This window comes from Takifugu flavidus, chromosome 1 (assembly GCF_003711565.1).
Source record: "Takifugu flavidus isolate HTHZ2018 chromosome 1, ASM371156v2, whole genome shotgun sequence".
Taxonomy (NCBI): Eukaryota; Metazoa; Chordata; class Actinopteri; order Tetraodontiformes; family Tetraodontidae; genus Takifugu; species Takifugu flavidus.
Genome location: NC_079520.1, coordinates 12,113,741 through 12,137,066, shown reverse-complemented (window position 1 = coordinate 12,137,066; position 23,326 = coordinate 12,113,741). Strand labels below are relative to the sequence as shown.

General features: G+C 46.4%; 4 protein-coding genes across 7 annotated transcripts; 2 read left to right on the top strand and 2 right to left on the bottom strand.

Moving 5' to 3' along the window:
* Positions 1-16: 16 nt before the first annotated feature.
* On the bottom strand, positions 17-6,480 carry LOC130530015 (transcription factor Dp-1-like). 2 transcript variants are annotated; one of them, XM_057040826.1, is made up of 13 exons: positions 6,320-6,394; positions 5,199-5,272; positions 4,363-4,443; positions 4,187-4,253; positions 3,928-4,049; positions 3,035-3,156; positions 2,798-2,963; positions 2,571-2,717; positions 2,420-2,488; positions 2,173-2,324; positions 1,819-1,985; positions 1,224-1,299; positions 17-1,144 (listed from the first exon to the last, which is right to left on the bottom strand). In XM_057040826.1, the coding sequence occupies exons 3-13, from the start codon at positions 4,372-4,374 to the stop codon at positions 1,006-1,008; spliced, it is 1,239 nt and encodes a 412-aa protein (XP_056896806.1). In that variant the 5' UTR covers positions 4,375-4,443; positions 5,199-5,272; positions 6,320-6,394; the 3' UTR covers positions 17-1,005. The 2 variants fall into 2 exon arrangements, with proteins under 2 accessions (XP_056896806.1, XP_056896817.1); XM_057040837.1 differs by lacking the exon at positions 5,199-5,272 and having other exon boundaries at positions 6,320-6,480.
* A 1,140-nt stretch (positions 6,481-7,620) lies between these two features.
* LOC130531329 (DCN1-like protein 1) lies at positions 7,621-14,430 on the top strand. 2 transcript variants are annotated; one of them, XM_057043301.1, is made up of 7 exons: positions 7,621-7,746; positions 11,193-11,409; positions 11,520-11,688; positions 12,340-12,470; positions 12,547-12,629; positions 12,877-12,973; positions 13,043-14,430. In XM_057043301.1, exons 1-7 carry the CDS (start codon positions 7,744-7,746, stop codon positions 13,120-13,122), a joined length of 780 nt encoding a protein of 259 aa, XP_056899281.1. In that variant the 5' UTR covers positions 7,621-7,743; the 3' UTR covers positions 13,123-14,430. The 2 variants fall into 2 exon arrangements, with proteins under 2 accessions (XP_056899281.1, XP_056899274.1); XM_057043294.1 differs by lacking the exon at positions 7,621-7,746 and having other exon boundaries at positions 7,769-11,409.
* A 481-nt stretch (positions 14,431-14,911) lies between these two features.
* Positions 14,912-18,478, top strand: LOC130530139 (growth hormone-regulated TBC protein 1-A-like). Of its 2 annotated transcripts, XM_057041061.1 has the most exons (8): positions 14,912-15,052; positions 15,572-15,717; positions 15,795-15,953; positions 16,092-16,210; positions 16,371-16,467; positions 17,044-17,216; positions 17,285-17,470; positions 17,941-18,478. In XM_057041061.1, the coding sequence occupies exons 1-8, from the start codon at positions 14,991-14,993 to the stop codon at positions 18,040-18,042; spliced, it is 1,044 nt and encodes a 347-aa protein (XP_056897041.1). In that variant the 5' UTR covers positions 14,912-14,990; the 3' UTR covers positions 18,043-18,478. The 2 variants fall into 2 exon arrangements, with proteins under 2 accessions (XP_056897041.1, XP_056897053.1); XM_057041073.1 differs by lacking the exon at positions 16,371-16,467 and having other exon boundaries at positions 16,092-16,235.
* Positions 18,479-18,665: 187 nt separating this feature from the next.
* lamp1b (lysosomal associated membrane protein 1b) lies at positions 18,666-22,906 on the bottom strand. The gene is made up of 6 exons (XM_057041085.1): positions 22,556-22,906; positions 21,507-21,703; positions 20,524-20,652; positions 20,348-20,414; positions 20,014-20,181; positions 18,666-19,924 (listed from the first exon to the last, which is right to left on the bottom strand). The coding sequence occupies exons 1-6, from the start codon at positions 22,614-22,616 to the stop codon at positions 19,785-19,787; spliced, it is 762 nt and encodes a 253-aa protein (XP_056897065.1). The 5' UTR covers positions 22,617-22,906; the 3' UTR covers positions 18,666-19,784.
* Between the last annotated feature and the right edge of the window lie 420 nt (positions 22,907-23,326).

Genomic DNA, 23,326 nt, shown 5'->3' with positions numbered 1-23,326 from the left:
AAACTTTAGATGCAAATTTATTAAAACAATCTATTTTAATTTGCAAACTTATATTAGATTACAGAAAAGGTATTTGGAAGTCATACACGTGTTGCTAAGTTTTAAAAGGGAGACCTTGGAAAATGGAGTACATAAAGACCTAAGCAATCACACATCTTTTTATTTATTTATGGGTTTTTTACATCAATAGTAATTGAAGGTCTAACTTCAGCACTGGCCTCTAAAGGATACTATAAGCTACAATCCTGGATTTATATATGGAATTCACAAAAAAAAGCTTATTTTACCTATTAGGAGCCTGGGTTAGAAAAGTCTTTACCTCGCTGGTGCCGTTATTTTTGAAACACCACCAAGGTGTTAACAGGGCGGCGATGGAGAATTCTGGAGACTCCGAAATACAAAAAACAAAACAAAGAAACGAGCAAAGGAGGTCGGGAAAAGCAGCTGCCAACAAAACAGAGTGAAGCCAGCCCAACATAATGGAGGAGGAACTACTGGAAATCATGACCCAGAACACAAACAAGGAACGTGGCGTCGCCGTGGCGGCCGCCCAGACCCGGCGGCGCTGCGCTACAGCAGCGGACACTTTGGCTGTCTCAGGAACACCTGGGTCCGCTGCTCGACGTTACAAAAACTGGAAAACCTAAAGGAGGACATGGAAAACGCTCCGACAGCAGAGGACTTTAGAGTCTTTTGTTGCGGGATGGCTTATTGAACGGTGGCGGGGACTGAAAGACGCCAACATGTCGGCTGGGCAACAGGTTCCTTTGGACGACGGCGCCCCCAGAGCTGCGGCGCGGGGGCTTCGGGAGCAGGAACACCTCCGTGGGTTGGTTGGTTGGTTTTTTCCTGGGTAATCATCTACACCCCTGAGTAGGCCAGACAGACACACGGGTGTGGGGGGAGGGGGGGGTCAGGTCAAAGAAGCACACAGAGCAGGTCTAATTTCCCATCGTGAAGGTGGCTTGTCGGACTGTGCTTGTTGGGCGTGGAGGCTCGGACAGATTAGTCTTCGTCGTCGTTCTCGTCGTATTCGTCGTCGTCGTCGTCGTCCCCCATACAGGAGACCGGCGTCTCCACGCGGGAGCCGCTGTAGTGAGAGTCGTTGGAGCTGGAGGCCATGGTGCCGTCGGTGCAGCCGTCACTACGAGAGGGAGGCGAGCCGTGGTTAGGTGGGAGTCACAGAGGAAGCATTGAGGTCAAGCATCCGCCACCGCGCTCACCTGCCGGGGTAACGCGCCCCGTTGGCCGAGGAGCCCCCGGTGATGTAGACGTTGCTGATGGGCCCCTTCGCCATCTCTGGGGGGGAGAATGTGAATGTTACAGAATGTAGCTGATGCCTCCGTGTTCCGGTGCCCCAATATCGAACCCTCTCCTCTCGCTGAGGAGTGTGACTATTCCCCTCCCAGGCGGGAGGTCGGGGGTGGCAGACGCAGGACAGAACCGTCATTAGACCCGAGTGATGAGACGACTGGACTTTTCCTTCTTTGTTCTGCATCTACAGTATAAGTTTCTGCATCTAATCCTCTCCACCCTCTGACCCCCCCTCCCTTATCCCCTCCCACTACAGCAGGAAGGTCCCTGCACATGGTCCTGCTCAAGGTTTCTTCCTGTTAAAAGGAAGGGTTTTGGCTGAAGCCCCTCAAGACAGATGGTGTGTAAATCAAGATGATGCGTCTCTTCCTGCGTGCTGACGCCTTTGCTGTCACCATGACAACAAAGGTGTCAGCAGCTCTCAGCCAGAACCCTCCGCCACTGCTCAGATACTGACGCAGACTTGTTGCGTGTCAGGTGTCTAAGGGAGAGACGGCGGCTGACCTATGACATACGGCTCCAGGGCTTTGGGCACCAGACTTCGGGCCACCTTCAGGTCCTCTGCGGAGCACTTCCCCACCTCCAGGCCGCAGGCCATGCCCATGCGCTTCAGCACCTCGATGTCGTCGTGGATCTCAAACATGCTGTCAAAGTTGAACAAATACTCGAACCTGCAGGAGACAGAAGAGGAAGACGAAGACGTGAATCCAACGCAGAGCTCCTGAAAGCAGAGAACGGATGAGACGGTCCTGAGGAGCGAGTCCACATGTTGCTGTTGACTCGTATCACACCCTCAACAGGTGGAGCCTGAGCAGCCGGGACGGGCCGGAGCTCCGTTCGGAGGGAAAAGAGTCGTACTTGTCGCTGGAGATGCTGCAGTCGATGACGGTCTTCTTGCTGGTGTTGACGATGATGAAGGGAAGGTGGATGATGGAGTTGGGAGGAGGGGGTCTGTTGGCTTGCTGCTCCGTCTGTCTGTTCCGCTGCACCAGATTCTTAAACGCTATTTGCTGCAAAACAAGATGAACGACGGTTGAGGTGAAGCGGCGCGACCGTCAACGTGGCGGCGCCGGTGCGGCTGCAGCCCGGGGGCGCCGGCGCTCACCTGCAGGATGAGCTCCTGAAGCTGTGACTGTTTCTGTTTGATCCTCTCCAGCCGTCTCTGTCGCTCCACCTGTCGGCAGAGTCGCCGTTGAGAATCGGAGCGTTGGGAATAGAAGCGTTCCACCATAAAAAAGGGGGGGGGGGGGTCTCACCTCGAGGTTTTGGCACTCCTGCGCCGAGTTGGTGGGAAGGCCGATCCATTTGATCTCTTTCTTCTCTTTAGAGATGATGTTCATGGCCATGAGTACATTCAGAGCGTCGTACACGCGTCGCCGGATGTTCTTCTGGTCGTACACATGCTTCAGAAACACAGAGCGGTTCCAGGGGTTAAGAGCGGCCATAAACTGGGCCCGGGGCAGCGTTGGGGGGCAGCACTCACTGCATCGTTGGGCGACATGTGGTTGTCTGAGGAGCTGAATTCCGCCACCAGCTCGTCGGCCACTTCGTTGTAGGTGGTGACTCCTTTCTTCTGGACCTTCTCACACACTTTCATGGAGAAATGCCTCAGGCCTTTGCCGTTCTTTTCACCTTTCTTTCCACGTTTCCTGAAAGCAGATTCCATTATCACAACAAACCCTTAATTACAGATAATTACCGGGGGGGATGGGGGACTCACCCCGATGACCAGGGAGAGGCGTCAGACTGCTGAGTCTGAGTGAGGAACTGCGAGCTCGGTGTGTGAGGGCTGTTTACCAAAATAGTATTTGATACTGTAGCTCTCTGAGGCGTCCCAATCACCTGCAAATGACAAGACAACGTTTTACTATTACAAAATGACTCAGACATCACAGCGATCCAAAGGTGAGAAAAGTCCGACGGGCGCCGCTTTGGCACCCCGAGAGAAGCATCATTATGGTCTGTTTATCTGGTTCCTGCAGGTGAAGGTGGAGAGCACGTGGACCGACTGATACGCAGTAGAATCAGCTCCAAAGAGACTGACATCATGCTAAGGGCTAGCTGCTGGAAACCTGCTAAATGTTGGCGCATGGCAGCAAGTGGGCTGGGACAAAGTTCAGTAGTAACAAGCTGAACGGGGCCGAGCTTCAGGGCAATCATCATCCAATAAACTGATTCCATAATTTCCCAGAAACGGCCCAGGTGAATGAACGTGGCCTTTGAAATCTAGCCCAGCATGAACGCAACAGTTTTAGGAAGGCTTCAATGAAAACACAAGTGTACTTAAAATCTTTAATTACAATACAAGACGAGGAGAAGACAGGTGATCTATTCCTATCTAAGCTGATTTCCTTTATGTATACACTCCATGTATATAATGGGATGATGGGTGTAATCCTGCTGACTGTAGAGTTGGTAAGCTTAGGATCACCGTCTCCACCTACCCTCCACCAGGTCACCTCACAATGATAAACACGGGCTTACACAACAGTAAGATGGTGAATCTACCCACCAATGCATCTGCATGGCGAAAGCTTAAATCTCTCTAAAATGCAGATATAACAGAATAGCTAATAAACATGTGTGGGGAGGGAGGGGAGGAGGGTCACTCACCATGTGGGGCATATGTTGCACGTGTGCTGCAATGTTCACGTTTGATGGCCCAAGAGTTTTGGGCAGTAGCTGTTTGGCCACAGGTGCAGCTGCAGGCTGGACAGTAACCAAACTGAAAACATCTAATAGAAGAGAGGACACGACCAGAGGCATTAATGACGCCCCATTACCCTCTGTTGTCCCACCACAACCCAGCAGATGTTCACCAGGGGGACAGTTGGACACTGCGCCCTTTCAACAACGTCTTTATGAAGGGTACCTTTGCTCGGGCTCATATTCTGGTCAACAAAAATCTTCAGCTCTCCGTTTGTTTCAATCAGACCAGCCTTTCAAGCAGAAGACAGGAGTTTCATTAACAATTATTCCATGATGCAACCTGGCCAGAGACAAAGGGTCTCAACAGGTAACAGGTTAAGCTCAACCAGAGTCACTTACATCTTTAGCCATGATCCAAAAGGACCAGAGGAGTTGACCTTGGGGTTAAAAGGAATGTTCTATTCGTCACTGGTCAGACACCTGAAAGACAATTAAAGTTTAACTGAGAGTATCAAGTTTCAATTTTGTCTCGTGAATGATATGCTTTCCTAAACTTTGAACACTTTAATCTCTGTTTCAGGTGGGGAAATCAATTTTCATTTACTTTTAAGGCCCACTTTAACTATTAACAGACAGTACAGAGTTGCACCACTGGGACGTTCTACTGGCAAATGTTGCTATATGTGCCAGTCTTTGCAAGTATAAATTAAACCAGCACTTGGGGTGGGTTTCTGACAGAATGGGTTACACAATTATGTATAATTAAGGTACATCTGGATGCTCACAACTTCTGCGATGCTAAGAGCAAAAGGGCCTACTTCAGGTACCGAACACGTCCGGAGGAGAGGCAACTTCTGCTAACGTTACAGGTCACACATGCTAACTTTATTTCAGTCGTACAGAACCGTGACTTTTCAGGTACTACACCACAGAGTCGCAACTATTGTTGCTGCATTCGCCAGCAAAAGCATATAGAGCACACGACCACAGCAATCTTCCTTCTTTTGTTAAATGCAGCTAGCTAAATGTTGCTGCTAACAGCTAGCATTGGATGCAACTTGGCGCTAGCTGGCTAGTTAGCCAAGGCACGTTTTGAAAGGATTCACATACATTTTTAGCAATTGCTGTTACTGTGCTGCATCATCTAGACAAATCTGACCATGGATTAACATTTAAAACCCGTGCTGCAAATTCGCACGGTGAATATCAACTATATTGTGATTATGTGCACTTACGAGTGCACTCTCCTGTTTCTTCGACGGCTGTTGTTGTTGGCATTTGAGAATGGAGGAAGAGGAGGTCTAAATCCCTAGCAAACAGGAAACAAACTCAGTACCGAAGTACTTAGAATTCTGCAATTAATTCAAAGGAAAATAACGTTTTCTGCCTCCCGCCTTTTACTTTCATTTTCCTTTAAGATCCCGCACTTACCCTTCATGGCTCGTACCACTGGGCTGTTTCTGTATTTTTATAAAAATGGTGGTTTGCCGTCCGAAGACGACCCACCGACTATTACTGGACAACTAACGATGAAATAGAGACCAGATCTGCATCGTTCTGGCTGTTGGTTTCATGCTGCATTCTAATCCTATTCTTATTCCGAATAACTGTGGACTTTACTAATTATTTTAATAAGATGTCGTTTTGTATTTAAAGTCTGGCAACTGTGAGTTGTGGTCTTAAAAATGAGGCATACGGTGACCTTGTCGTTCTCAAATGACATCTGGAAGCCCGTAATTTCATCCCGCCGTCTTAAAATAAACGTAGAAAAGTAGATTCGATTTTATTTCTCTTAAGAATTGAGTTTAAATGACAGCAGTCCTGCTTAATTCATCACTGCTTGTATGGTCATTAATAGAGTGGAGCTTAGATATCGCCCACTGTCTCCTGTCACTGCACAACCCCTCGTCATGGTAGTTTAAGAGCAGAAGTTCTCGTAGTTTGTTTTTTATATATTTCACAATAGCGATTGACTTAACCGAACCTCAGCGAATGAGTCCTGTCAAAGGTCCGTTACGAACCTCAAACATTAGAAACAAAGATACGACTCGCACTTTGCACAAAGTGTCGGTCATTTTCCAAGTTGGCCTAATAGAGATGATTAGATAGGAACTTTAAACCATTGCTTTTTCTAAGCCACCAGACAATAAACTAGCTACGGGCTGCTGACGAGCTACTGCTAACGCACAGCTGTCACCCACAACACCGTTAGCTCCAAAGTTGTCATGTTATCTGTGTGTCGGGTCGTTTCATATCTCCGTCGTTTAAATAGGCAATAAACGGCGAATCATAAGCACCGGGGATTGTATTTTGTGGCGGCCGAGCAGCGCGCCACCATTCAACGGACGTAGCTTACCGGTCCCCTCAGCAAGTTAGCGGTTCGTTAGCCCCCTTTATCCGCTCGGCTAGCCAGGCTACAGCGGCTCCTCTCACAATCTGATCTTGGCGGTGTCTCGTTTTTGCGGGACCTGATTGGTCGGTGCCGCTGTGACGTAGGCAGAGCGAGCGAAGAAGACCGTGCCTGCAGCACGCGCCGCCTCTGATTGGTGGAGGTCACGTTACCCGGACCTCTGTTTGGTTAGAGCGCCTCCTGCAGGCCGGGGGTGGAAGTGCTAGCATTTTACTCCCGCGGTGGGCGACAGCGTCCAGGTTTCCCCCCAATTTTGTTGGAACAGTCGTTCAAGTGATCTAATGCAATTGCTTAGCATATAAACAAAAAAGTAGCAGTTGTACGACAAAAGACAGATAAGGAGAGGATATATTAACATACAAAACACAATCTAATTAAAGTGCATATATTGACGTTAAATAACTGTCTGTCTGGGCCATGAGATCAATGTTTTGACACCATTGAAGTGGCCCTCAAATAGATTTTGTTTGTTTGGTACAGATTGTGAACTTTCATGCCAATATATGGTAATTTTATTACTTTAATTTCCGGTGATACGAAGGCGGTGCTGTCACCAGGAAAGACTTTATTAAACATGTGGAATTTATATTCAGATTAAACTGGAAAGTCAATGAAACTTCACGAGAGCTACAATGGGAAGGTTTTTTATTATGTTCAAAACTTTTTAAATGTATGTTGCTATTAAGATTGAGACAAGCTCTTGGACTTTTTAAGTGTTGAAATACATATTCTTATTTTATCACTTTGAAAAACACGATAATCTCTAATAGCGTTCCCAGACCAGTGGAGAGACATAGTCTCTCCAACGTGTCCTGGGTCTTCCCGGGGGTCTCCTACCGGAGGGACATGCCCTGAACACCTCACCAGGGAGGCGTCCAAGGGGCATCCTAACTAGATGCCCAAGCCACCTCATCTGGAGTTATTCTGGTTTAAATTTTCCAAACATTTTATCGTCCAAAATATTACAAAAGACGTTTCCACTTCTGCATTTGATTGAAACAGGTAACACTCCAAAATTCCACTAAAATAACGATAATTTTTGCAAACATTCAGACGTCTTTTAACTTCCCTGGATGAGGTAAGAAAAGTTACAGTACCCTGTTCCAGGACACTTAATGCTGCAAAGAAAGATTTTTAAAACATGCGGGGAGTAAAGGGACTACTGTAGTCATTTTTGTCGGATTTGTTTACGAGTCGTTTGCGTGTTGCATTTGCCAAGTTTTGCGACTGTAGCTCGCCCTCCCGGACAGGTGGCGGCGCTGTTTCCCTCGTCACCACATCTGTCATTTGCTGTTTAAAAAGCAGAACGAAGAAGAAGAAACAGCGACAGACAGTCGGCTTTCCAAATTGGTCAAACAGCGAGTGTGAAAATGGTAGGTAATCAAAATAAACACACACCCAGGCGTTGTCATTAGTGCCATGAAGGTTTGCCTTCTTTGCTACCGTCTTGTTATTAAAATTCATACTGTGTCGTGCCCTATCACGCCTGTTATGATGAGTTACTTTGTTCGCTGCTATTACAGGAAAGGTCAGTAGGTATTTTGAGAGCAGCTAGCTACGCGTCCCTAATGGCAACTTGGGCTGTAAGCAAGTCTGCATTCGGTCCTGAAACACACACTCACACTGGGTCATCCGGGAATTGTTCTGGCTTTCCCATTTCCCCACAGCCGGGTGCAGGATTGCTGTCATGGTTAAGGCCAGTAACATATTGTGGCTAACGCTAGCCAGTGTCACTATGTAGCGGACCCACATGTATTCGCACTGGTGTTTTGCAGGCCCTGGGTGTTCAGCTGGGGTTGCTGATGCTTTTATTGTGAAGTCTGTCCTTCTGGGCCACTGCCTTTGACTCAGTTTGTCCTCTTGTGCTTGGGAGACAACTGGTTTGAGGACCCTGACATTTGGTGTCCCAGAAGTCACAGCAACACACACTGTTCCAACGAGGTTACACTGTGTTAGAACTAAGGGATGATTGACTTCATCTACAGTCAGAAACTACAGGGACAAATACACGTGGCTGCAAAGGGAAGATGGGCACATTTTATATGTGGGTGTCTCATCATAGTTTAGCACCCTGGGGGGGAAGGCGAGGCACAGATCGAAACATTGGCCCCCTGTAAGAATATAGCCGTGGGCCCCTCTACCCCAGGATTGTTCATTGCCACTTACAACTGTGTATTATGACGCTTTTCTTTCTTTTTTAGTGTTCGTGACAGTGGCCAATGTAAAACGGCCAATTTGTTTTCATTTTATGATTAACTACTCAGCAACGAGTCGGTGAACATGTGTTTTATGTACATTAAGTATTGTTAGTTGTCTAATTCACGTCGCTCTGATGCCAGTTATTACACGTCTGATTACAAATCCAGTCTCATGACTGCAACAGCTTCCATCTGCTTCATAATTTAGGGACATGGACCTGGCGCTGGCAACGGTGGCTTCAGTTCTAAAATGAGTTGCCCTTTATTTTGCTGTTCAATAGAAATAGCCACGGGGCTGCTTAATGTCTTACTGTCAGTGGAGCAGCAGAGTGGACATCACTCATTCACTCACCATCAGAAGCACCCTTGGACTGTTGGGGGGGGTCTGCTGCTGGGTCAACCCAACGCCGTTCTCCTCGTCTGACTGCGCTGGGAACAGGGTCGTTACTGATGCTGTGGTTGTTTGCAATCATCAAATTGTTAATGTTAATGTGAGTTGATGCGATGCTAAATGTTGATGCCTAAGTTGGAGTCTGAGGCAGCAGCAATTAGTCCAAGGCTGCAATGGAAGCTCAGGTTCCCCTAAAATGTCAAAAAATCAAATGAAATTTTTGACCCAAATGCATTAGAACACATTCACCTCGAGGACACGTTGCTTCCGAATCAGCTGCTTATCACAAGTCCACTGACTGTAGCATCAGTGGGACTGTCTTTAGCAGGTCTCCTCCACAGCTTTATCCTGACCCGGACGCTCAGCGTCTCTGGAGCAGTGGGCTGACCCGGACGCTCAGCTCCCGCATGACTGGAGGTTCGGTCCAAAGGTGGTTGACAGCTATTCTGAGACAGACGTTCTCACTGGAGCACTCGGAGCTCAGTCCCATCTCTGGTAGAAAGACAAACTGTGTCATTTGCTGGAACATTTCCATTGTTTAGTTTGTATAGTTTGATTTGATTGGTGATTTATCTCCATCATTTCAAACACGACATTGTTAAGGATCATTCATTGTTAGGGTTAGGGTTAGGGTTAGGGTTAGGTTACATGGATGCTCCCTGTGTCTCGTGGACAAAGGTGTTTGGCTGATGTACTTGACTGTTCGGGAGTAAATGTTCATATTAGGGTGGAAAGGTGTTCCTAGAATGGAAGGTTGGGATGGGGAACGGCTCTATTTCGGTGCTCCGTGCAGCGTTTTGACAGGTGATTTGAGGCAAGCGCTCACATTAACGTCTCATTAAACACTTGTTGCAGATGTTTTTAGCAGCATCATGTAATTCATGAGAAAGTTCACTGATATAATAAGGTGAAAGGATTCTGAATTCACATCTGTTGCCAAGTTAATCTCATGCATTTATTCACCCTTCAAGTCACTGTTAGTGTGGCAAGAAAGTAAAAGGAACAAGCCACCGCCTCATATTGAGCCACACACAAAACTAAGTGGAATCCCTCCAGGGAGGCTGTGTGGCTCCGTATATGGCTGCTCCTGTATTTAAGAGCGAGCCTCTGAAAGGATCACTGATTGAGGGGGCAGATTATAGACTGTGATTCCATTTAGAGAATCAAGGCACCCGTGAGAGAGATCGGAGGGGTCTTCCTTTAATGGTGCTTGTTCAAATTAAAACGGCTCATTTCCTCACATGTTGTCAAGTGACGCCAGGTTACATATCAGCAGGTTGGCTTTGACCATCACCTATGATCTCCGAAAGGTCAAAGGTCAGAGCCCCTCCGGAATCTGGAACATCATCCAAATTTAGAGGTCTTCTTTGGCAGATTATGAACATTTCCTGGAGATTTCATTCAATGTGTTCATAGCTTTTGGAGTTATTTTGTGGAAAAGAAGAACCCCCAGATGTCACAGCCTGCTTGTTGATGGGAAAAAGCAACAATTAGAACCAAGTGTGTCAGCAGCTCTATTTAAACATGGTCGTCAATTAATTAAGCTGCCAATTATCCCCAAATAATTCATATATCAGTTACACCACTGTAGTGGGAATAACGGATGTGGCCCGAACGGACAGGAAGTTAATGCCAGTCCACTCACACTGGTGGGACCTGAAGCAACGCCATCATTTTAGTATTGGGATCCCTTTTGTGGTGTGTTTCTAGTATTAGTGGATCTCAAGTGATCCGCTCCTGTTTTGTTACTTTCTTCCTGTAGCCCAACAAACTCACTGCCGTCTAACTCAGAGGCCCGTGTGTGTGTGTGTGTGTGTGTGTGTGTGTGTGTGTGTGTGTGTGCTGCACACCAGACTTGTTACACCTTGAGGTCCTGTTGATGGCATCCTGTGTCTCATGTTACATCTATGAATGGAGCTATCTGAGGGGCCCTCTTGGGTACAGCGTGTGCTTTGAGATGCCCAGACCCCCCCCCAAACAGAATAAGCCGTGTTGCCGTGTTGGACAGCCCCGCGTAACCTGTGTTTGTCAGCCTGACAGCCTAACCTCTTTAAGTATGTGTCAGTGGTGCTGTCTTCTCTTCCCGCCTGCCTGAATGCCTGTGGAGTTTTCCTTGCCGCTGTTTGTTTCCGTCTGTCTTCTGTTCTGCGTCTGCGTCTGCGTCCTGGTGTCGGTGCTCTGCGGTCTCATCGCACCCGTGTCTGACAGCCCCTGTCCCGTTCTCACGCAGCATAAGCTGAAGTCTTCGCAGAGGGACAAGGTGCGGCAGTTCATGTCCTTCACACAGGCTGGGGAGAAGACAGCCGTGTACTGCCTCACGCAGAATGACTGGAAACTAGAGGTTGCTACGGACAACTACTTTCAGAATCCAGATCTGTATTGTAAAGAATCCATGAAAACATCAGTGGACCGGAAGAGGCTCGAGCAGCTCTACAACCGCTACAAAGGTGAGCAGGATCGTGGGTGATGACGTTTGTGTTGCACTTTAATAGATTTCTATGAGTGAGGTTGTGGTTTATCTAACGGGTGGACGTGTGGGATCTTTCCCCACGGGTAGATCCCCAGGATGAGAACAAGATTGGCATCGACGGGATCCAGCAGTTTTGTGATGACCTCTCCTTGGATCCCACCAGCATCACGGTGCTGGTCGTGGCCTGGAAGTTCCGCGCTGCCACTCAGTGCGAGTTCTCCAAAAAGGAATTTATGGATGGAATGACAGAGCTGGGGTGAGAGTCGGACCTTCGGCAGGATCTTATATGAGTGCTGGCTCGGCCTGGGCTGGGGCGTATGCTCTGTTGATGCTCTGCAGGTCGTTTGAGGTTCTGTCAGGATTTAGGGGGGAAAGATCAAAAGACACATGAAAACACAAGTACTAAACTCATTAATGGAACTTTACACTGTGGAAAAGTATTTACAGTGGCTACACGGAACTCTAAAGCAGCACAATTTGTGTTATTTGTTGTTTATTACTGGAGGGACAACATGTTCCAGGTGGAGAGGTCGTCAGGAAGTAGAACAACATCTAACCAGTCCAACATGGTTTGACTGGACGGGTAATACGGTGCAGGGATGGATCACCATTTGGTCTCTGCACCAAGGTTTAATGTTATAAAGTAAAAAGGGGGTGAAATTGACTTGGTAATTAAGAGGAAGCAGCAGTGGACATAAACACGGCGACCCAGTGCGGCCCAGACAGCCGTCTATATATAGAGCCACTCAGCCACAGTATTCTGTGTCTTCTCGGAATCACGGCCTGGGAGAGCTGCAGCGGTTTGAAGTTTGAGTTTCAGGTGTCAAAGATGATGTCAGTATGTTTGTGTGTCCGCTCTATTTAATCTGTTCCTGGGGTGGGGGTTAACTGGTCTGGTGTGTTTTAGGTGTGACAGCCCAGAAAAACTGAAGACCATCCTGCCCAGGCTGGAGCAGGAGCTCAAAGACGGTACAAAGTTCAAGGATTTCTACCAGTTCACCTTTAACTTTGCCAAAAATCCTACACAGAAGGGTCTGGGTAAGCAGTGACCTGGGAACGGTCTCACTGACCTCTGCTGGGATCAGCCTTTCTCATTTGTCTCTCTTTTTTCTAGACTTGGAGATGGCCGTAGCCTACTGGAACCTGGTCCTATCAGGGAGGTTTAAGTTTCTTGATCTCTGGAACAGATTCCTTTTGGTGAGTTTAAGGGATGAAACAGGAATAAAACACGATCAAATATGTCCAAAGGTGCAATGAAATTTGAATGGTTTAACCATTAAAGTCGCCTGCAGCCCGTCACGTATGATCTAAGTATCGATGTGGGGTAGAACGAGCGCCTCCTCGGACCGGGGGCACAGTTCCCAGTGCTAAAGGGCTACTGGGTCGGTGGGGGGGGCTGAGCCGCGTGTGTCCAGATGTGTTCAGCAACACTTGTCACCTGCAGGAACACCACAAACGATCCATCCCCAAGGACACCTGGAACTTACTGTTGGACTTTGGGAACATGATTGCAGACGACATGTCAAATTATGACGAGGAGGGTGAGTGTGGGCGGCCAGAACGTCCCGTCTGTGCTCCGCCTCCGTCACTAACCAGGGTTTGTCTTCCAGGAGCGTGGCCGGTCCTGATAGACGATTTTGTGGAATTTGCCCGTCCGATCGTAACGGGATCAAAACGCAAAACTCTCTAAGTCCAGCCGCAGCCGCGGCGCACCAGGACTCGGGTTCTTTTACAGTGACTTCATAGTTTCTTTTTAAGACTTGTACAAAAGAGTGAAATTGTAAACTTTGGTGAGAAAACGGAAGCACTTCAGACTGACGGGAAGCCGGCCTCCGGCGGCCCGAGCGCAGACTTTGAGATGAGCCGGCAGCGTCGGTCGTGGCGAGACGCTGCCGGGACGGCCGCCGTCCGGCCGCTGCCTTCGGCGCGCCCCCCCTCCTGCGCTCAGGTCGCAGGTGTGGAGCGCCTCGGTGCCCAGAGATGGACCACCTGCTGCGTGTACGCTAAGGCAACAGGACGGTGGAAAACTGCATTTGGAGCCCGTCCCGGGCCAGCCGTGCGTCGTGCCACATTCTGATGGAGTCCCGCGTCTCCCTGGGACAGGATGCTCCCCACACCAGCGCCATCAGGACCACGGACATTCTTACTGTACATACTGTAGCTACGAGGACAGTTTCAAAACAGAGCTATATGAAGAATAATATAAACATGTTCAATTTATAAAGTACAGAAGATGAACCTTTATGTACAGTAAATAATATAAGTGATAAAAGGATGCCTCAGAATAAGTATTTGGTGGTTCTGTGATGTCACCGAGTTGGTGCGAGCGCTTGAATGCATGTTTGAACGTTTTACAAAACAAAAAACATTTCACCCTGTGGGAAAAAGTGCTTTAACTCCGAAAAATTGGTGTTGGTTTCTTGTAGGAAGATGTGGGGAGGGGTCACTGGTTGGTTTAAAAAAAGCTTTTTATGTCTTGATGCTTTGATGGAGCAGCATTAAAGGGAATTTTAAAGTTAATACCTTTACGGTTGCATGGTACATATGTTACGTTATGGTGGCGTGAAGCCATCCGCTCAGAAGCCGAGAGTCAACCAGAAAACAAAAAGGCCTTAAGTATAAATATGTTCCGTGTTTCTCTTCAAGCCCATCTGTTACAGAAAGTAGTGCAATTAGATCAGTGTTGATGCATAATGTAAGTAGTATATTGTTCATTTAAAGTGATTAATAAAGCATACGTTTTTTTTCCATTATGTCACATTAAACCAGTGAAACCAGATTTAAAATCCCACTAAACTATTCAGCATCCCATGTTAGCCCACACAAACGTGCTAAATACGGCTTAAAGCGAATCAAATATTCACCCTGATGAGTGCTGATATGTGCTAATATCAGTTGTGTCATAAATGGTGATGGAACTTGGTACTGGAATTGGAAGGATTGTTTACACCACAATAAAATAAAGGTCAGGTGACATTTGCTACCACTTTCATCTTCATTCACACGAGTCAGGAGTTTGTCATTTCTTTTTTTCTCCAGGCTTTATTTGAGTCTTCGGGTCTGTGGGTTCCGTCACCTTTCACAGGCAGAATAAATCAGCTGTGTGGTTTCTCAATAGTCACCTTGTAATTATAGAACAGGTGCTTGAATAAGATGAAATATCAATTAAAAGTCCTCTCATTACCATCCACGGACATGCTTTTCTCTCTCGGCTCATCTGAAGCCTGAAAAAGAATGTTTAGGGTGGGGTGGCAGCTTCAGTCGTGCACGGGGATGATTGGACACATAAAATTGGACACAAAAAGCTGGTTGGGTTTGGATTTATTGCTAAATCTTTGCCGCCTCCTGTTTCCTTTGTTATTTACAAACCCGTTGTGGTCGGTAGCCATGATAAAGGGCAAACACTCGCCTTTCGCCGGCTGTTTTGCATGTACACATGCGTGTGGACGTTACCTGGGTGTCACCTCCACCTGTGGCCCCGCCCCCTCAGCCAGTCAGCTGATGCTCCGAGCCGGAATACAGATGTGTGAGTCCTGAACCTGCTCCAGCAGACACGCAATGGAGAGGCCAGCGTCAGGAGGTCTTCCTCGCCCGCTCCCTCACGACCCCGACGGTGAAAGGTACGTTTGAATCTGCTGATACCTGAACGTGTCTTCCATGTCCTTGTTCTCTCAGCTCGTCTGGTTTGCGGTGCTGCTACCAGTCAACACCCCACCCCCATCCAATAACTCACTCCTGGGAACGCTGTCAATGATTTTCTGGGAGTTGCTGAAGGTTCTGTTTTAGCTGCTTGTAACTGAGTGTAATTGGAAACGGGCTGATCGTTCAGCAGAGACATTTGATCTCCCTGCTGGAGAAACTCGAGCTGGTCCAGGCTGAACTGTCAGACAACAGCCCGGTGAAAGAGGGCCGGGAGGGGGGCAGATAGCCCAGGTGTCGGCCCTTTCAGTGCTTCCTGTTTCTCTGTTAAAGCTGTTTCATGGCTGAAATATCATCCATAATAGCACCAACGGAGTCAGACAGGATCTCGGGATTAAGACGAGCTTTCTGGTGATGTGTTCAAAGTCGCTCAAGCCAGTCGGTCTTTGGAGTTCCTCAGTTGCTGCCTGACTGTAGACGTGTGTAAACTGTCGCTGCAGGATTGACCCCTATGGCTTTGAGAGAGCTCACGACTACGAGTCCTACAAAGAAATGATGAACGAGTATGTGGCCGTTCTCAACAGACGGTCTCTCAGATGGTCCAAGCTCCTGCAGGAGAGCCCGCACATTGAGAAGAACCTGACAGGTGACGGATCGTGAACGCAGCCTCTCCGCTTCCTGTTCATCCCTGTGCTCCTGCAGATAAACCAATCTTTCTCAAAGTGAAAAGGTACGTGCGCAAAGGCGTGCCCAGCGAGCACCGCTCCAGGATCTGGATGGCAGCCAGTGGCGCACAGGAACAACTGGAGAGCCGCCCCGGTTATTACCGGTCCCTGCTGGCCGCGCGGCACCAAGCCCCGCTGACGGAGACCATTCACGCAGGTGAGGCCGTCACGCCTGGGCTGAGCAGCTCCAGCTCCTCCTGCTGAAGGTCAAACGGTCGGAAGAACACGTCAGCCCTCATTCTCTCCTTAAGCGACTTGCATTAGCAGTGTGAAAGTACTTTTTTTTTTTTGCCAGACATTCATCGGACCTTTCCTGACAACATCCTCTTCAAGTCTGAAGCGAGTCTGCAGAGCTCCCTGTTCAACGTGCTCGTCGCCTACGGTCACCATAATGAGGCTGTGGGGTACTGCCAGGTGAAGACAACGGCCACATCATCTAGTAGGAGTTGCAGCCAAACAGTTGAATCTGATGGGATAACACAAGGCTGCGATAGTCAGTAATTAAGTATGTGTCCATGTCTGATCGGTGATCCGGAGAATCGGAGGGAATCAGAGCGGCCTGTGTTTGTTCCAGGGTATGAACTTCATCGCAGGATACCTCATCATCATCACCAAAGATGAGGAGAAGTCATTCTGGCTCATGGATGCCTTGTTAGCCAAAATGTTACCAGGTACCTTTGATGGAAAAGGTCAATGCTGGAAAACCTTTGGGAAAGGTTTTAAAAATTTACCCTGTGGCTGATGTGTAAAACGCTCCTGATGAAGGATCAAACAAGGTCGGCATTAATCCTATAATTGGATATCACCAGAATGACCTTCCTCAGGAGGAACCAACGATAACCTGCACTCCTATTCTGCTGATAATATCAGGAATTGAACATGAGAGAAATCCTTTGAGATGAATGGAAACACCACCCAGGCTCCACGTGACTGTGAAACCTTTGGGTGTGTTTGAGATATGTCACCATGTGTGCTTGCCCGGGTGGGGATTTGTGGCCACTTTTCTAATCTACACGGGAATAGAATGTGAATCTTAATTCACTCTTAATTTCAGGGCATTTGTCTTTATTTTTAGTTATGCAGGAGTGATATGGAAAGTCAGAGAGGAAAACTACAATTACAAAGACGCAATGGCTAATTTTCTATAGCAGCAGACACCGCATCCTGTTTAACCCAAAGGTCATGTCGTACAGCAAGTATTTACTTTACTTACTGAACCGATTAGCCTCTAAAATGTTGTCTGACAGATTATTACAGCCCGTCCATGTTGGGTCTGAAGGCGGACGTGGAGGTGCTCAGCGAGCTGGTGAAGATGAAATCTCCTGCAGTGGGACAGCTCATGGCCCAGTATCCTGGCATATGGATGCTGGTGGTGTCCCGCTGGTTCATCTGCCTCTATGTTGACGTTCTCCCGATTGAGGTGAGAGAAAACTGGAGCGTGTTGGCGTAAATCTTTTCCAAACTCCCCGTGGTTTCTGTCCCCTGCAGACGGTCCTGCGGGTCTGGGACTGTCTCTTCTACGAAGGCTCCAAGGTTCTGTTCCGTGTTGCTCTGACGCTCATCATGCACCACCAGCCGGAGATCCTGCGAGCCCGCTCGCTGCCTGACGTGTGTCAGTGCTTCAGACAGATCACCTGTGGAGCGTTTTCTCTGGAATGTCATTCCTTCATGCAGGTGGGGCCCTTTTTCTGGAGTAACTGCTCACCAGAGAAGATCTTTGACTTCCTATTGTGTCTAAAATCTGTAAAATTCTGAAGAGTTATTCAATATTGCTCTTCTTCCTTATTGTAGTTATTTGGTTTAGTATTTAAAAGCAATTGTGTTGTAAATCTCAGTTACCTCCTGAACTGCAGCCTTCCAACACAGACGTCTTTAACAGTAGCGAAGCATCTTACCCGAGGAAAATCTTTGACTAGATTTTTAGTCTCTAGTTGGCTCCAGCTGGACACTGTTAATGTCAGAGATGTTTAGACGGAAAAGCACCTAAAGCAGAATTTTATTTTTATTTTCAAACTACTAAAATGGGAATCCAGGTAGTCAATGTAGCTTAAGACAGTTAAATTCTTACCATGGGCTGATACAGCAAAGGCGAAAATGTTCAAAGATCCTTTTTTTTTTACATTCTGTTGCCTTTTATTTGACAGAGAATATTCACAGAGCCCGGCAGCCTGTCCATGACGACTGTTCAGAAACTGAGAGAGAAATGCACAAAGCAAATCCAGGAGGAAGAATCTGGACGGTCATAAAGTGCTGGCTGGTGATCGGACAAAGGAAACACTCTCACCGCTGATACGTGCTGGGGGTTACTGGATGGAGAGCTGATGTCATCAATTATTTTATCTCACTTATTTCCAACTAGAGTTAAAAAACAGGACTTTTATTGAACCCAGCCGAGGCTCAGCAGCGCCCCTAGAGGCAGCAGTGGTAAGAGACGAGCGGCAATCAAACTTCAAAACTGCAGTTTTAAACGGAGTTTGTCTTTAAACGTGTGACAAAATGTAATTTATGTTTCCTTGTTTCTCTAACTTACTTTATAACTTTGGCAGATCAATTATTATGAAGTCATAGTTTTCTGTTAACATTTAACAGCATTTAACGACTATCGTGATTTAAAAGCTAATTATTGGAATTGGACTGTACAATGTCGTATAAAGTACACAAATAAAATTAGGATAGTAGTGATTTATGTTGTTTTGTTTAAATATACATATATCTCTGAAACAATAGAAATTCAAACAAATTCCAGAACAAAGTGTCACTTTGCAACCACATTAGTTCCTGACACTCGGGGGCAGGAATCCACCTCAGTCTTCTCACGACCAAGCTCCACTAAATATCCCAAAATATAAAGAAGACAAATTCACTCGGCTTCACTCATCCAGTTTTATTGACCTCTCCTTTAGAAAACAGTTCAAACAACTCTAAAAGCTCATTAAATCAGGACCCTTAGATGAGGGAGGGCAGAAAACACAAACACTCTATGGTAGTAACAGGAAATGAAGGCTGTGCAGGACGGGACAGCCCAGCGTCAGCGAGTGGCTCCATCTCATCTCTGTCGTGGGAAGGCACTCGTGAAGACTGACCACAGCCTTTTGGCCACATTACTTCAGGGCAGGACTGTTTCTCAGGGCACACAGGGCAATTTGACTAAGAAATAACCAGGAAATACAACCATCAAGGAACAACAGTCACTTTTTCCAGCACTCTTCGTATTTTTAGACTGTTTCAGTACTATAGTACCATTTAGTGACTATTCCTAAATGACAGAATGGACCCCATTGGACCAGGAGATGTTAGCATGATTCAGATGTTAGCATATGTTCTGTGTTCAAAGGTCACTAAATCTGCTTGTTTGCAAGTCTAAAGCAAAAAAATGAACATGCACTTTTAATGGATCTGCACAGAATCTGATGTTGTATTCCTTTAAGAAACAGGCACTGCCAGAGTCGCCTTATATTAACCACACACTCTACCACACAAGGCGAAAATCAGAGGATAGACACATCATGCTTCCCTTAGTGAAAAAAATATATATCCCAAAATCAGGGATGAACACCAAGCTGCAGTAAAACCATTCAGACTTTAACAGTCTGAACTAACAACCTGAAACAGTCCCTTTTTGATGTTAATCTTAATAAACATTCCCAAAAACCAATCTCCTGAAAGCCCCCAATCCCTCAAAACTCCTATCAGAGATATCATAAATAGTATAATACAATACAGACCTCCTAATATCATCCCTTGTTGTACATGTAGTGATACTTGTTCAGTTCAGTCATCTCCAAACCATTTCCCTTTTTTTTTTTTCGAACAGAATGTATCAGAGTTTCAGAGTAACATCCACTAAGGGTCAGTGTTACTGACGAGGGCAGAGAACAGAACACAGAGGATGAGGACAGGGAGTGTTAAGTCTCATCAAACAGTGGTTAATCTCAAGGGTGGGACAGTGCACGCTGGCCCTGGGGGAACCTAAAGGTGACGAGGGACCTCAAATGGACTGGTAGCCGGCGTGGCTCCTCTTCCTGCCGATGAGGTACGCCGAGAGCACGATGAGGACGAGAGCCGCCAACGCCGCTCCCACGATGATGGGGATCAGCATGTCGTCTTTATCCAGCTGGCATTCTTCAGCTGGGAGACACAAAAAAAACAACCCAAATTTCAAACTACTGTTAACCGATTTATATGATCATTTTCTTCTTCATCCAACCAGAATTTACCGGCAGCAAACTGCTTTCCAGTGACACCGAAGGGCTGCACCTGCACCTGGAAGGTGTTAATGGCGAAATCCGGGGTCACGCCGAGAGTCTGCCTCTCACGGCACATGTAAGAGAACCCCAGGGTGCCTCGCAGGTACTCCAGGCTGTGGTTCTGGGCCACGAAGGCCTCTGGAACAGAGGAGAACACAGAGAGGTGAAGTCATTGCTGATTTACAATTATTCAAGCAGTGTTATTTTGAGTGTGTCTGCCATCAAGTGCACATTTAGCTACTGCTGTCAGGGACTCATGAGCCTTACACGACAAATATCTCCATAGTAACCAGAGTTTGCATACCTTTCATGTCAGGCAAAGCTGCTGACAGAGACACTTCGCTTAGATGGTACTTATTGGATGTAGTGTTCTGAGGAGAAAACAAGTTTACCGTTGGCGCCATCTAGCGGTTGTTTTGAGAAGCACAGGAGGGAAAACAGCGAGTTTGCGCAAGTCAGAGGAGAGAGGAGAGAAGTTACCAGGGCGAAAACAAAGGTGAGGTTGGTCTTCTCTGCATCTGTGGTGAGCGTCAAAAGGGCGCTGCTTGTGTCACATGATCCCGAGCTCTTTGTCACGTTAGGTTGAATGTTAATGACCTCCTGCAGAGTCTGAGAGCAAACAAAGGAGTCTTTTCAATTTCAAGAGAGAATAAAATGAGAATATTGATGCCTGAGGGGAAAGCAAATCATTGCCTGCCATCACCTCAGGATGTATCCAAGCAAATCTGTACCGTAACAGACACAAATAAAATTAAAAATAAATCATCCAAACTGCATTTTCTGCATAGTGCTGCCACACAATCCAAGAATTAAAAGTGGGATGTTCGGTATCAAGTTAGAAAGAGAAACAGTGATGTTATTTTGAGATAAGATGTTCCCACGCGATATTAAGAAAGTATTAATTTACTTTTACTTATGCATGGGTGAGCCCCAGTGGGCCGCTACAAGCCTGATTCCAAAGTATGTCAACACCAGCCATGATACTCAGGCCACACAAACTTGTGGAGTGGTGCCGGTCGCCAGAAGATGGTGGTGCAACAACACAACAGATCATCATGTGCCTCACATCCTGTTCAAACACTTCAGGCTGCTCCCGACACCAAAATGCATCGGTGAGTGCTCATACTATCAAGTATCAAGCATTTCTAATGTTATTTAGGAGTGAAATGATGCAGCTATAAATTTAAAAATGTTGGAAATTTGACAATTTACAAATTGAGTTTCGGTATCTAGTTGCTGGGAAATCTTAACTCTTAAACATCTTTTTCTTCATTTTATTGGTCACAGTGAGCAGTCCTGAAGAAAATTAAAATTAAGTTTGCTTATTCTTCTTATTGTCGTTCATGAGTCGCACATTTCAGCTACATTATGAAAATGACAGAGCGTTTTTGTTGATCCAGTTGAATTTGGATTATGTACAGATTTGTTTCCATATCAGAGGAGCTCCTTCAGCATTTAGGTACCTTGTTCTGGGAGGTTGAGTTGAAGGTGATGTTGAGCTGGAGGCCCATGGATGCCAGAAAACACACCGTTCCATTACTGCTGGTCACCTGGTAGTCTCCTTGGTCTGGCCTGCCGGGCTCCTTGTGCGGCGCAGCGGTGGTCACAGGCGGGGTCACAGGCGGGGTCACGGTGGCAAAGGTCTGATGCAGGACAGTGGCTGCAAGAGGCAAAAGGTATTTAAGGAAATATAAATCTAGAGGAGCTGGGATTTACTGAGGTATTTCCAAGGAATGCTAATTTCTATTTCCAACCACACAGAAAAGGAGCAGAAATAAGGGTTGTAATTATTTATTTTGGGAATATTCTCATGCTTAGTTAGTCTGTGCAGTGACTTATATAGTTTATTCAGGTATCATTGTTAGTAGGTTTCTTTACACAAATTCCTCTTTAGGAGTTTATCAGCACCAAAACTAAGTTTATTGGTCTCTAATGTCTTTTTTTCTCAGTTTGAGAACATTTTCCAATGTTCCAGGCACAGATCTTATCCTTTTGGACAGCACTAATATGTGTTATTTAGCTTTATTTTGTCTTTCATTTCAAATATATGTAAAAGGTTAGTCCGTGAAGGCAACACGGACAACTAGTACTCAGAAAACTAATTTACTGATTTCATTCCAACTGCATTATTGTGCTTCTAAACCACTAAATAACCCATTAAATGGGGTAAGATGATCATATATTTTTACTGATTATTTTTATATATTTTCGTCGTGGAATATGAATTTAAATGTTGGTCTGGTTAGACTGGTTAAACCGTAAACTGCAGTGCTTTAATAAAGCATGCGCCCTTTATCAGATGCATTCTACTTCATCGTTTTAACACGTTATTTGGGCCACATAATCGCAGCTTTGTTGGAAAAATACCACAATAGTTGACGCGCTCCCGTCAAATCAAGGGTTGAGAGGAGCGTCATGAACAACACAAGCTAACTCGGCTAAGCCTGGTGTACCAGACGCACTCGTTAGTTATGTTCGTGACCTTCGAGGTTAATTACGTTATCATACTCACCCAAAATCAGATGTACCGTGACTGCCAGGAACACCGGCTGGACGCCGCCGATCTGTGTCATGTTTGCCTGGTTTCTCCTTTAACTGCCTCAGAGCAAAATGACAAAAACAAACTGGCAGCAGCTCGTTAGCTTCCTGAGCTAGGTGATGCCGCACTAGCTAGCCCCGGAGGCTAAAGTCACAACTGCAGCCTGAAAAGGGGGATTCGCCTCAAGACAGCACAAGTCCCGCAGCTGCTTTGGACCTTTTATACTCGTATTTACCAGTTTGATGTTAATTCTACTCGCCTTTCACGCACAGTGGCCGCTGCAGGGTGGAGTGACGTCAGGGTCATGTGACTGAAGAAATACCCAGAAAGTCACGTGGTTAATAGCCGCGCGCTGTTTACCTGATGGATCAGACATCAAGACAAATAAAACCAAAACCGCTGAGTCAGGTTCTGCCCCCTTTACGTTGTTTTACCCGCTGTTCAACCAGGTTGGACGATAAAAATACTTGGATGAATTAGTGATGACTTATTCATACTTACATATAGCTTTTGAAAGTTTCTTAAATACCAAAACAACACTGCCACATTACACCACAATCTTTATTCGAATCTGTCCCTCTGAACCTCACCATAGCGTGCTTAGCCTTAAAAAAAATGAAACAACTTTTGTTACTTTTTTACTCTTACTTTTTTTCTAATTCAAGTCCTGAATGCATCTGATTATCAGCTCATTTAGTGCTTGGATGTGGGTATCTTTGTAAAGGTGTGTGACTCTGAAATGAA

Excerpts from the sequence above, each read along its gene's own strand:
- LOC130530015 (XM_057040837.1), bottom strand. Across the intron at positions 3,157-3,927 it reads TGCAACATATGCCCCACATG|GTGATTGGGACGCCTCAGAG; the intron begins GTGAGTGACCCT and ends TGTCATTTGCAG. Across the intron at positions 2,489-2,570 it reads AGGAGTGCCAAAACCTCGAG|GTGGAGCGACAGAGACGGCT; the intron begins GTGAGACCCCCC and ends CTCTGCCGACAG.
- LOC130531329 (XM_057043294.1), top strand. The coding sequence starts at position 11,058 with ATGCCTGTGGAGTTTTCCTTGCCGCTGTTTGTTTCCGTCTGTCTTCTG. Across the intron at positions 11,410-11,519 it reads GCTCTACAACCGCTACAAAG|ATCCCCAGGATGAGAACAAG; the intron begins GTGAGCAGGATC and ends CCCCACGGGTAG. Across the intron at positions 12,974-13,042 it reads GTCAAATTATGACGAGGAGG|GAGCGTGGCCGGTCCTGATA; the intron begins GTGAGTGTGGGC and ends TTTGTCTTCCAG.
- LOC130530139 (XM_057041061.1), top strand. The coding sequence starts at position 14,991 with ATGGAGAGGCCAGCGTCAGGAGGTCTTCCTCGCCCGCTCCCTCACGAC. Across the intron at positions 15,954-16,091 it reads GACGGAGACCATTCACGCAG|ACATTCATCGGACCTTTCCT; the intron begins GTGAGGCCGTCA and ends TTTTTTTGCCAG. Across the intron at positions 17,217-17,284 it reads TTGACGTTCTCCCGATTGAG|ACGGTCCTGCGGGTCTGGGA; the intron begins GTGAGAGAAAAC and ends TGTCCCCTGCAG.
- lamp1b (XM_057041085.1), bottom strand. The coding sequence starts at position 22,616 with ATGACACAGATCGGCGGCGTCCAGCCGGTGTTCCTGGCAGTCACGGTA. Across the intron at positions 20,415-20,523 it reads TCACCTTTGTTTTCGCCCTG|AACACTACATCCAATAAGTA; the intron begins GTAACTTCTCTC and ends TTTTCTCCTCAG. Across the intron at positions 19,925-20,013 it reads TGGAAAGCAGTTTGCTGCCG|CTGAAGAATGCCAGCTGGAT; the intron begins GTAAATTCTGGT and ends TGTGTCTCCCAG.